Source organism: Geotrypetes seraphini, chromosome 1, assembly GCF_902459505.1.
Source record: "Geotrypetes seraphini chromosome 1, aGeoSer1.1, whole genome shotgun sequence".
In the NCBI taxonomy this organism is placed as follows: domain Eukaryota; kingdom Metazoa; phylum Chordata; class Amphibia; order Gymnophiona; family Dermophiidae; genus Geotrypetes; species Geotrypetes seraphini.
The window spans coordinates 324,062,066-324,075,953 of NC_047084.1; the positions used below are offsets into that span (position 1 = coordinate 324,062,066).

A 13,888-nucleotide genomic window follows, 5' to 3' on the forward strand; every position below is an offset into this window, starting at 1 on the left:
CAAACCATCTGATCCCATCCACACAAGGCTCGAAAAGTTTTATACTGAACTTACTTTATTAAAGTATAAAAAAGAAACAATATTCTGAACAATTGTCATTTTATAAATCAAAGTTCTGGCTGCTGAACTAGAGAAAGAGATGCTCAGCCGGTAGGGCTTTGTTTATAAATGTTTATCAACACAACTAATATACTACTTAATCCTAAAGCAAAAAAAGAAAAAAAAGAAAAAAAAAAAGAAAATAAATAGAATTTTTTCTACCTTTGTTGTCTGGTTTCTGCTTTCCTCATCTTCTCATTGAATTCCTTCCATCCACTGTCTGCCTTCTCTCTTCCCCATTTCCCTTCAGCAGCATCTTCTCCCCCACTCTCTCTTCCCCATTTCCCTTCAGCAGTGTCTTCTCCCCCACTCTCTCTTCCCCATTTCCCTTCAGCAGTGTCTTCTTACTCTCTCTTCCCCTTTTCCCTTCAGCAGCATCTTCTCCCTTCTCTTTCTTCCTTAGTTCCCTTCAGCAGCGTCTTCTCTCCTACTCTCTCTTCCTCAGTTCCATTCAGCAGCATCTTCTCCCTCATTCTCTCTTCCCCATTTCCCTTCAGCAGCATTTTCTCCCCCACTCTCTCTTCCCCAGTTCCCTTTGGCGTCTGTTCCTCCTCTGCCTCTCCTTCCCTCCAGAACCCTTCACGCTTCCTGCCCCTGATCGCAGAACCCGGATACATCAGTCAGGCTGCCAGCTGAGGCAACCAAACCTCCAGCTGCCCTCCTGTTCAAGACATCGCCAGACCTGTTGCAGCTTTTTATGCAGGTGAGGCGGATCTTCAGGGAACCCTTCCTGCAGCTGCTCCCAGCACCCGCAAAACTTGGTCTGCCCCTGCACAGCCCTCGCTCCACATCCCTATCGGTCACGGTCTGGCATTGGGCACTGGGCTGCAGTGGCTCAGGCATCTGCGGTCAGTCTCCCCCTAGTGGCTCTGGGCTATTCAGATCCTCCTCAGAGCAGCTGGTGTTCTCCAGGCTCTCTGCCTCCAATTCAGGCCTCTCCAACACCAGCAACACATTGCTGGTCTCCTTGGCTGGACATGGATAAGCCACGGAGATGGGCAGCGGGAATTTCGCGCTCCGCAGCTCCAGGGCCCCCAACTGCAGCTCTAGGCTGGGTCCAGGGTCTAGTGCACAGCAGTGCCTGGCACAAAGCCCAGCTATGGCCTCCTCTCCCCCTTCCTCAAGCAACACCTTGCGGAAAACCACCAGCTGCGGCTGAGAGCCACGAGCCCGGGCCAGGAAAAGGAAACGCTGAGCAGCAGGAGCTCACCCCATCCCCTAATATGTGGCTCAGGGCCCGGTATGTGACAGCTTCAGAATCCCGGAGCTCTGCAGGTTGCATCAGCTTCATGGAAGGAAGGGAGGGGGAAGTAAACATCACCACGGTGGGCCAGTTTAAAACACTAAACAGGCTGGATATGGCCCGCGGGCCATAGTTTGCCCATGTCTGCTCTAGGTGGAGCCACCAGCTTAAGCTTTTGTGCACCTCTGCCGTCCAGGGCAACTCCACCTGGAAGGAGCCCATCTGGGGCAAACATGACTTCAATAACACATTCTGAAGAGGACGAAGATGGTACTAATGAGATACCATCACTACCATCAACCCCAGCACATGCAAATAATGTGGAAAATGTGTGTGGCACAGTGGTTAGATCTATAGCCTCAGCACCCTGGGGTTGTGGGTTCAAACCTTGCGCTGCTCCTTGTGACCCTGGGCAAGTCACTCAGTCCTCCATAGCCCCAGGTATGTTAGATAGATTGTGAGCCCACCGGGACAGAAAGGGAAAATGCTTGAGTACCTGATTGTAAAAACCGCTTAGATAACCTTGATAGGCGGTATATAAAATTCTAATAAAACTTGAAACTTGATGCAAAGGTAGAAAAAATAATTTTTAATGTTAGATGAAGTTAGTCCACTTTAAAGATAATAAATAAAACAAAACATAAGGAAGTTCTTCTTCACCCAGAGAGTGGTAGAAAACTGGAACGCTCTTCCGGAGTCTGTCATAGGGGAAAACACCCTCAAGGGATTCAAGACAAAGTTAGACAAGTTCCTGCTGAACCAGAACGTGTGCAGGTAGGGCTAGACTCAGCTAGGACGATGGTCTTTGATCAAAGGGCCGCCACGTGAGCAGACTGCTGGTCACAGTGGACCACTGGTCTGACTCAGCAGCGGTAATTCTTATGTTCTTAAAAACACAGAAAAAAAAAGTATTACCTTTTTAATGGACAAAACTAATTTTTTGACTCGCTTTCAGGGTCCAGAACCTTCTTCCTCAAGACAAGACAGTACAATATCCATATTTCATTTTGGTCTACAAATTAAGCCCTGTTTGTAGCCCAAACCTGAGCAGTTGTACATTGCCACTCTACAGGAGATTGGGATGCCTCTAGGGACTGCGAATACTGCCTTCACAGTACAGTATCCTCAGAAAATTAGAAAATGCAGATGCAAAAATGCTACTTCTGTTTTTAATTTTTTGTGTTCTTGTACAGTTAATGTTATAAAATGCTCAATAAAAATAATTTTAAACTCCATGAAACCTACTCCCGCCCCAAAAGGGCAGTACAAGATTCTACCATGGAAATTTGGGGAGAGCTAGACTAGCCATACAATGCAAAGAGTCCTCCACCCTACACAGAGAGCAGCAAAGCCAACAGTATCTTTGAATATCTTTTCTGCACCAGTAGATAAGATAAACCAGAACAAGACATACCTAAAGGATGATCTGCATAATCCGGTCTGTGAATATAACTAGGTACTGGCCTCATTGGCATCTACAAGAAGCAAAATCAATGTTAAATTTTGAACTAGAAGACCTAAAATAAACAAAAGCAAAAACAAACCAAATCACAAAGAGCTCATATTCGGGTTTTTTTCTTCAACAAAATTAAGCCTTGAAGACAATTATCACTATATTTCCAATCATTCTGACACTAATTTATAAACAAAAAATAAGAGAAAATGTGCAATACTTTAGAAAGAGTGAAAACCAACAGATAAGTAATGAAAGGGGGTACATTCTTTTGTCTGATTTGTGTTCGTGTAGTACAACTTCTCTAAGAAAAGGACTGTTGGAAACATATACTGTACACTGTAGAACAATTTTCAGGGTCAGTTTACCAAAGTAAATGAGGCCAAGCTGAAAATAGCCTCTCTCTGCCTGGTTGAATTGTGCCTGGGCTTTATGTATCTGACTTTGGTATCATCCTAAAAAGTAGCTTGGGGTTGTTTGGTTTTGGGTTTTTTTTATTCTGAGTGTAACAGCTTTGGGCTTTCACAACAAACATACTTAGGTGAAAAAGGAACATTTTGGAAGGTGTGTTTAGGTTGTAAATACAGCGATAGTTTCAAATGCATGTGCTGTTTTGCCCCAATCTGCCATCACACAAGGTAGCAGGGGCAAATTACTGGGTATCTTGTACCACATGGAAAAATGTTAAAGGCTCTAGGATACACACAATACTAATGCTATTACTAATTATATTCTTATATCCCGCATTACTATGAGTAGTTCAATGTCGCTTACAATTATAAAATCCAGTCATTCCTGGAAAAGTTACATTATTCAAAATAAATTGTTTTTTAAACAACCACGTTTTCAGATGTTGTCTAAAAAGTTCATAATCAGTTATATAGGGTGCCCACAAAACACTCCTTGATTTTAAATGGTTACAAAATCAAAACTTATTGAAATATGTTTATAAATAAGATGACAGCAAATACAAGTCCCAAAAAGAACGGTTAGCAAGATCTTACACAATTGCTTTCACTTTCACCCTTATAAGCTGCAATTGGTGCAGAAGTTACAACCTTCAGACAATGCAACACAACATAATGACCAGGTGTTCCTCAAGTGGCCCCTGAGATCACCGGATATTACTGTTTGTGACTTTTTCCTTTGGGGGTAGGTGAAAGTCAGAGTGTACGTACCTACACTACCCGCAACTTTGGATGATCTGCAGGAACGCATCACTGAAACTATAAACGCGATCACGCCGGATATGCTTCGGAGAGTCTGGTCTGAGCTCGATTATCCGAGTAACAGGTAGGGCGCACATCAAACGTATGTAATCAACAGATACCCTATGAAACTTTAATGAGTTAATGAAACTGTAGCCTCAAAGGTGAAAGAATATTCCAATAAATTTTGGTTTTGTAACCATTTAAAATCAAGGAGTGTTTTTGTGGGCACCCTGTAATATGAATACTTTCTGGTAGGTCGTTCTAGATCTTGACTGAATTGTAAATAAAACTGGTTGTATAAAAATCCTTTTACATTTTATGTCCTTAAATATCAGGAAAATGTAAAAACAGAGAGAGTCCTGGAGGGAAGACCAAAATATCAGTGATGTCAGGGGAGCACAAACGAGCGCATCTCCCTGCACCACGTTTGTGCTCCCTGGAGAGAGGATTGGGGATTACACCCCGAGGCAGCATAGATTTGTAAAATGCTGGCCTATCATTGGTGCGCCGATCCTCGGCACAAGATAAGCAGTCTCTTCACTTTCATCTTGTTTACTCCTATATTGCATTTCACAGAGCTATTTTAAAACACATAAAGGAAGCTTTTTATGCCAATGAGGTACTGGTCGGTCTTGCCTTGAGCCGCTGTAGTGGCTGGTAAGCACTATTTTTCGGAGGCTTTTTCCTCCTTTTTAAGTTTGAATTAGCTCATGCTGTGATTTTTGGGTATTGGTTGTAGTGAAGTTTGCATCTAGCACACTGTCTTTGGTAAAAGGGTCGACATTTATTGTTTGATTTTCACTCAACTGTGTTTTTGGCTATACAGTGGTACCTCGGTTTACGAGTGCACCGGTTTGCGAGTGTTTTGCAAAACGAGCAAAACATTTGCAAATTGGCGCCTCGCAAACTGAGCTTGCCTTGATGTACGAGCGCCTCCCCTACGCGATCCGGCACCCCCCCACCCCCGCTCACATCGCCCCCCCCCACCGCGATCTGACATCCTCCCCGTACCCATCACCCACCCAAACACATCACTTACCCCCCCAACTGGCACCCGGCACCAATGCACAGGACATGCCGATGCTGGTGCCCGAAGATCTGTCCTCCTGTTCGCTGGGCCTTGAGCATCTGCGCATGCTCAAAGCCTTAGTTCCTGCTTCTGGAACGAATTATGCTCGTAAACCAAGGTAACACTGTATAAAAAGAATTCCCCTAAACCATTTCAACACTGGCCCTGGCAACACATCACGATCTACCACATCAAAAGTGGCAGCTAGATCAAATTGAATCAAAGCTGTTCGAATTCCTCTCCCTAACCAAGACTTAGGGCTCCTTTTACAAAGCCGCACAAGGGCCTTAACGCATGGAATAGCACGCGCTAAATTGCCACGTGCACTAGCCACTACCGCCTCCTTTTGAGCAGGCGGTAGATTTTTGGCTAGCGCATGCTAATCCGGTGCGTGTGCTAAAACCACTAGTGCAGCTTCGTAAAAGGAGCCCTTAATTTCAGCTACTAGCGTGCCCAACACAGTTTCTGAACTATACATTTTTCTAAAAACTGACTGGGTGAAATGAAGTAAATTGAACTTATCCATATATTCTGTCAATTGCTGAGAGACTATACCTTCCATGATCTTTATCCATAAAGGAATAGAAGCAACTGCTAAATTTCCATTAGGATTTTTAGGTATGGGAGTCAAAATTATATTCCCTAACTCACTTGGATAGTCCCCCTTTTCTAAACTCAGTCATATCCAATTGTATAGCCATAACAAAAATTCTAAAGGAGAAGATTTTAAAATGTGATGGGCATATATCTGGAACCAAACAACGAAAGGAAAAGATAACTTGTCTTGCACATTATAAAAGTCCACAAAAAAAGGCAACAGAGTTGTAAATTCCAGTTGAACGGGTCTTTATTATACAAGTCCCAACAAGGATCCGTGTTTTGGCAAAACAGATGCCTTCTTCAGGGGACAAAACACTACGTAAACACATAAAAAACAAATAAAAAGACATAAAACCTTTGGATATGTAATGAACAAATCAGTGGTAAGAGAAAATACAAAATTTCAGAAAACTAAGAGAATAAAAATAATTTATACATAGAAGTTCTGTATTTATTGTCCCTTGAAGGCGGCATCTGTTTTTGCCAAAACACAGCTCCTTGTTGGGGCTTGTATAATAAAGACCCGTTCGACTGAAATTTACATCTCTCTTGCATATATCTAGAACACAATAAGAATTGGCTCTTTTATTAAGTAGCTTCTTCAGCTCCTCAGGGCATGCAAATTTATCTCATGCATATTATCGTGGGTATCCTAAAGCCTGATTGGCTAGATATGTCCCAAGGATTGGGTTGAGAAGCCCTGATTTAGAGTATGGTACTATCATGGCAGCAAAGACATAGTCAGGTTTTGACATCAAGGGGAGCATATATAACACAAAACCCTGCAAAAAGACACTCAATAACTATACAAAAAACATTTATTTTTAAAATAACTTGCTCTCTGCAGAATCTAAAATTCTTGGCGGCTCACAAATCAGTACAAACACAATTCAATGTAACAAAACACATTAAGCAAACATACATAAGCTTAAGCAAATGACTGCATTTTCTCCTCACTTAATACTTATTACATAGTCAAATATGCAAATCTTCTCAAAGGGTTGTCTGTCCTACATTGCTTTCAGTCTAGAAATATATCCAGGCCTATCCCAGAATTCTTCTCCTACTAATCACAGCCATAACACTGTAAGAACAAAAATATCACAAAATAAGGGTACTAATCCACCTATGAAAAGACAGGGCTATGTATGTAAATATTACAGTGGGCCCGAGAGTATCAATATACCTGCTACTGGGAAAATGGAAAAAGCTGGACTATTACAGGTTCTTAAGATACTACATGCTAGCAAAATCCTTCACCTCAATTACATACATAGAACCCTCACCAGAAACAGAATAGGGAACCACAAAAAATAACATGCAGACAAAAAGCTGAAAGGGCAGTACTAGAACAGAAATGCATTTTTTCCTGTACTTTGCAAAATAAAACCAGAAAAAAACGTACATTTCACAATGGCAGCACATCTCAGACATTAAAAAGTATTTAAAAAAATAAACATGTTCTTTTCTACCTTTATTTCCATAAATGTCTCCATTCTCTTTTCCACTCACCATGTGTCAATGATCTTTTGATTTTTTTTCCAGGTTGGTCTTTATATTTCATCTCTTGTCTTTTTCCTATCCATCTCTGTATCTGTCTGGCACTGTTCTTTCTTTTTCTATTTCCTTCCCCCCATACACTTTTCTCTTCTATGCATTTATCTACCCATTTGATTTTATTCTCATTCTCCCCTTCTCTTACCTTCTAGTCCTTAGTCTCCTTTTCACTTTTTATTCATCCACTTCCCATCTCCCTTCTATTGTCCCATCTGTCTTTCTCCCTTCCCAGTTTCCTATATCCCCCATTCCCATCCTCTGTACTCACCCTCCTAAGCCTCTCATCCCCTCAGCTCCATCTGTCTTTCCTTCCTTCCCTTGCCTCCAGGCAACTCTCTCTCTCTTAACTTAGACCCCCATATTCTAGTGCCTCTCTTTCACCATCTTTCTAACCTTATTTCTATCCTTGCTCAACCCTTTCAGAGGCCCATCCCCTTCTTCCCATACCTCTTCCCACTACCCCCATCTTTTTTCCTTTTTCAAATCTCTCATCTCCAGTCTTCCAGGTTATTCACAATCTGACTCAACCTTTCCCAAAATTTATTCCCCTTTTATTGTCCCTCTTATTCCTCATTTCACACCCTCACTCTTTATCACAACTCATCAACATATCTACCGATGCCAATTACGCAGAATCCCCTCAAAATTCTCATGCCATCTCTAATTCCATATTCTGCTCCAGCACACTCTCATTCAATCATCAAGTTCCAGTAATCTCCTGCTCTGGCCCCCCTTCTCACCTTGTTCTATCCATCTTCTGCCAGTTCCCATTCCAACCCCCCACCCCCACCCCATCAATCTTCTGCTTTCCAATGTCTACTGGCCATTTGACATTTCTTCTCTCCATGTCCACAGTCATTTCTCTCTGTATCCCTATCTGTCATATCTAGCACCTCCCTTCTATGTTTCTGTCCCTATTTCCCTCAAGTTCAATATCTGCCCTCTGTGTCACTATCCCTCTCCCTGTGTCCATGTTCCTTCCCAGTCCAGATGCTCCTCTCCTCTTCACTTCCCTATCTCCTACATTCCCACTCATGAGGCAGCATCTCACCTTCTCTCCTCTAATTCCTCCTCATAATACTGTTATCTTTCTCTCTCCCTGACTCCAGCATCTCTCCTTATCTACCCCCAACTCATTCCATCCCATCTTTTTTATAAGAACATAAGAATTGCCATACTGGGACAGACTGAAGGTCCATGAAGCCCAGTATCCTGTTTCCAACAGTGGCCGACCCAGGTCCCAAGTATCTAGCTAGATCTCAAGTAGTAAAACAGGAATAAAGCAATATCCTATCCTAGGAATAAAGCAATAGATTTCCCCAAGCCATCTCAATAATGGCACCATTACCTTCTGCAGCAATTCATGTGCTCCCCTAAGAATTAGATCTAGAATTGTTTCACCTCTTGTCAGTTCCTGAACCAGCTGCTCCATAAAGCAGTCCATGATTTCATCAAGGAATTTTATCTCCCTAACATGCCCCAATGTTATATTTACCCAGTCAATATCAAGGTAGTTTTAATTACCCATTATTATTGTTACCCAGCTTGTTAGCCTCCTTAATTTCTGATAACATTTCAGCATCTGTCTGTTCATCCTGGTCAGGCGAAGGGTAGTATACACCTATCACTATCCTTTTTCCCTTTACACATGGAATTTCTATCGATAGGGATTCCAAGGTGTGTTTCTGCTCTTGTAGAATTTTCAGTCCATTTATTTCAAGACATCTGCAATGTGGATCTCTTGTGGTCAAAAAGCGCTGAGAGCTTTTCCAGAAATTCAAGGCACAAGGTTACAACTTTCTACCAATGTGACTGTTTTGGGTGTAAGCTGTGACTTTAAGTCTTAATCCTCAAGTTAATCATGTTGTAAAGTCAAGTTTTTACCAACTGCGCATGCTGCGTCAATTAAAACCTATTTTGGTAAGTAAAAAATCTTACAAAGCCGATACATGCTTTTATAACATGCAGGTTGGATTAGTGCAACATCCTTTTTCTTGGCTTAAGTAAAGCTTATGTACATCATCTGCAGTTGGTTCAAAAATACCACTGCTAGACTTTTGGCAGGCAATAGATCACATTACTTCAGTGCTGTACAAACCGCACTAATTGCTTGTTGACCAACATATTAAATTTAAATGGTTGTGTATGGTGTTTACAACGTGGCATGTAAAATCTCCAATGTATCTATCTAATAAGTTATTTAGATATTGCTCACAAAAAACTTTATGCTCCTTTCAGGAGTTGTTTTCATTGCTTGGCCTTGGTCAAGCCAAACTCCTTCAATGAGAAGTTGAGCATGGTCCAGTCTTGTGGAATTCTGTATTTGACAAATTCTTCAATGGCATGTCCTACCTAACTTTTAGGAAGTCATTGAGGACAGCATTATTATGGTACTACAGATCCTGAGTGAGACATTATAGACCACTAACGGGGTTTTGTTCTGATGATTTATTTATCATTGCTGTATTATGTTGATGTAATTGTAATAAGATGTATGAGGATATACTTCATATATGTAAGGGGGGTTGTACATCGCTTAATACTTACATCTATTACCACTTATTTCTAAGTGCTGATAGACGTATGCAGCGCTGTACATTAAAATATTCAAGAAACAGTCCCTTCTCAGCAGAGCTTACAGTCTAATCAAAAAGACAAACAGGAAGGTGGCCAGATGGTATATGAGTATTGCACAAGAGTGAGCTGAACATCCAGGATCCGACTTTCCATTTCACTTCTGCCTGAGAACTACTAACCCAGTCTGTAGACTAAACAGACAGGGCATATGTACAACTACTTAGCATCCAATTAGGCATCTACATTTCTTATGTGAACATGTATTTGCAACCACACAGATAATAGCTATCGAGAGACAAGTACTTCTCAGGAATGGCAATTTTGCACTAGGACAGATTGTTCTACTACTAATAATAATCCTTTCTATAGCACTGCTAGACATACAGAGTGCTGTACATTAACATGTAAGAGACCATCCCTGTTCAATATAGCTTACAATCTAATTAAAACAGGACAAATGAAGGAGGTACTTATTTTTACAGTCCTTTATAGGACTTACGGTAATGCAAACAAAAAGGGCCAGATTCTATAAACAGTGCCATAAGTTAGGTGGTGCTGTTCAGTCATCGATACTTGTAATAGTCTACCTGGGCACCTATAAGAAAATCTTCAAAAAACTAAGAATGGTTCAAAACACTGTTGTCCAACTGATTTTCAGTCTGAAAAAATGGGAGCATGTTACTCCTTATTACCAAAAATTACACTGGCTACCGACTGAGGCTAGAGTTTTATTCAAATTCGCATGTATTTGCTTCAAATCAATCTTTGGTATGTCACCAGGTTACCTTGTTTCCCATTTCTTTTTAAATCACTCCAATAAGCCCACATATAGAGTCAGGGCAGGATTAACCAATAGGCCAAGTAGGCATGTGCCTAGGGCCCAAAATGGTCAGGGGGGCCCCGATGAAGGAGGGCATCAACATTGTTTTTTCCAAACAGCGATGGACCCCTCCAGCATTGATCGGCAATGCAGCCCCCCCCCCCCGATCAGCAATGCGGGCCCCACCCCGATTGGCAACGCGCCCCCCCCCCCCCCATCGACGGAAAGTAAGACAAGCAAGCAACACGGGTAAGAAAGGCAACGAGAACTGTAATTGTGCAAGCGGTGCTGCTTGCCCAAAGCTTCCCTCTGACACAACTTCCTGTTTCCGCCTGGGCGCATGGTGGGGTGGGGCGGGGCAGGGGGCCCAGTGTACTTGTGTGCCTAGGGGCCCTCGACGAATTAATCCTGCCCTGCATAGAGTTCAGTTATTCACATATCCTACTGTCAAATCGTGTCATTTGAAGAGATTTATCGAGAGAACTCTCTCTTTCAAGACAGCCAAAATGAACGCCTGGTTTGCAAAATCATGCCAGGAGTTTCATCCTATTATTTTTTTAGAAAACTATTAAAGACACAACTATTTGACAAATTTATAACCTAAGCTTCCTAATGCTTTTTAAATATAACATGTATTGTGTACATTCTAGAAATTGATGTATCTTTTTGAACTGTATATTTGCTGGATGTTCAGCCTTACCTGCTGTGAACTGCCTAGAACCATTCGTGGTCTGGCGGTATATAAGAATAAATTATTATTATTTGTATTGTCACCTAATTTAATTGCTTTAATTGGTTTTAATCAGTGCGGTAATTGACTGCAGCATTAAAGAATGATTAAAAACTCATAGGTAGGAATCATAATTGCATCTAAGGAGGTATCTAATAGCACCCAAGGTAAAGTAGGATTGGTTAGGGGAAGAGATGACCTTAAGCGCTGATAGACATGATTCTCAAAGGAACTTAGGTGTGTGCAATGTAGGCCAGTAAAACCCTGGCCTACATTGCAGATGTCTACATTTTGTGGCGGGCACCATTAGCCACAATTATTTAAATGGCATCTAAGCGTAATTGACATAAAGCCGGAGCCATTTTTGTAGGTGGTTGCCAATTTAGGTGCCGTTTACAGAATCTGGCCCAAAAGGTGCAACTGTTATCTCTCATAACAACCATTTTAATGATGATCTCAGAAAAGAAATGGAGATGTTTTGCAAAAAAAAAAAAAAAAAAAAAACCAAACAAAAAACAAAAAACCCAAGACTAAAGAAGCAACAAGGGTTAAGAAAAAGGCATTCAGCAAAGTTACTCTGTCTTTGGACGATGCCACAATCTTAGGGTCAGCCAATTAGCAGTAAGAGAATTAAATGATAGTCCAAGTCTTACTCCACATCATGTTTTTCTAGCAAGTCTAGCAACTTGTGAAGACTTCTACAACCATGACTTTCTAGTTTCTTATTCTAGTTTCTTCTTGACTAGTTCTATAATTGTTCATTGCTCTTTAAAAATATAATCTAGGTTCTTATTATTTTATTAGATTTGTTCTTTGATTTGCTATTTTTTCTCTACCATCCTGATTTTTCTTCATATGAGTTATTACTGTAAGTTTTGGAAATGAATTTAAAAAAAAAGAGTACTGTATGCTATGTAGATCAGTGAAACAACCACTGAATTGCATTTTTAGATAGCAAAATAAGAAAAATGTACAAGGCGTGAAGACTTGCAAATCACTGTGTGGTGTATTATATAAAAATGTACTGAAATACACACAGTATATTTATACATACTTCCATGCACACATATATTACATTACATTACATTAGGGACTTCTATTCCGCCTATACCTTGCAGTTCAAGGCGGATTACAAAAGAACTAACTGGACATTTCCAGTGAAGTTACAACAGTTTTGGGGTGTTTTTTTTTTGGTTACAAGGGAGGAGAGGTACCTGGATTAATTCTGGAAGAACTTGCAAATTGGATATTAAATTGACTGTACGTTACTGTGTGATATAACAAATAGATTACAGTTAGAGTACAAATAAGATTACGTTACATTTCAGGGATCTGAATACTTGGTTGGTGTTTTGGGGAGGAAGAGATTATTTAAGTGGAGGTTTTGGGGGAGAATTTATCTAGGAGGAGGGGGAAGGATTGGGTTAAGATATCTGGATACATTTTTTGAAAAGCAGGGTTTTGATTTCTTTTCGAAAAGTTTTGAAGTCGCCCGTTGCTGTCAACAGGTTGGAGATGGAGTGGTTAAGTTTTGCTGCTTGCGTCGCCAGAAGGTTATCAAACATCTTTTTGCGCTGAGTGCCCTTGAGTGGAGGAAAGGCAAAAGGGTTCGGAGTTCTTCTTTGTCTTGAGGTGAGGATCTGGTTTAGGCGGTTGTTTAGATAGGGGGGGGGGCGGAGCCGTTTAATGCTTTGAATAATAGACAGTAGAATTTGAATTGTACAGTACATATGCAGGCATCACATTCCTATATAGAATTTCACATGTTATATGCCATCAACTCTTGGTGACCTTGTGTTCAGTCTTCAATCAGGCAGATAATTATTGATAACGGAGCTTCCACAACTGTTTTTGTATTGATCCATCACATTGCTGATCTTCCTTTTTTGTGCTGTCATATAACCTTGCCAAAATGTCTTTTTTTAAAGATCTTTCTCTTTGCATGATTTGTCTTAAGTTTGAAAGCTAAAATTTTCTCATTTCAGCTTCCAAGGAAAGTTCAGGTTTGATATCCTCCAACTCTGATTTGATCTTTGGCATACCATGGTATATGCAGTATTTTTTGCCAGCACCATAATTTGAAGGCATCAATTTTTCACTGTACAACTTTCACATCCTTACATTACTGAGAATATCATGGCTTGAGCCAGTTGAATCTTAGACAAGATCTTTAAGTGCAAAGATGTATCTCTGCGTACTAAGTTCTTCATAAAACTTTCTGCCCAAAGCAGGGCAACAAAAATGATAAAAGGGATAGGACGACTTCCCTATGATGAAAGGCTAAAGCAGCTAGGGCTCTTCAGCTTGGTGAAGAGACGGCTCAGGGGTGATATGATAGAGGTCTATAAAAGAGTGTCCCACAAACTTTTTGACGCCTTGGCACATTAAATTCAGTGCCGCAGCTGGAGGGCATCTGGAAGTGTGCAGATGTCATTGCGAGGACGTCACGTGCATTGACATCATCACGTCAATGTCTGTGCATGCTTAGAGACCCTCCAGCTGTGGCCCTGAGCCTATTTGTACACTGGT

The 13,888-nt window shown here is 41.1% G+C and overlaps 1 protein-coding gene across 1 annotated transcript in view; it reads right to left on the reverse strand.

The window, feature by feature from the left end:
- METAP1 (methionyl aminopeptidase 1) overlaps window positions 1–13,888 on the reverse strand; it is a 212,090-nt gene that overhangs the window by 91,860 nt on the left and 106,342 nt on the right. Inside the window, 1 exon segment of the mRNA XM_033957361.1 lies at window positions 2,757–2,817. Within this exon segment, the coding sequence (XP_033813252.1) occupies window positions 2,757–2,817 (61 nt within the window).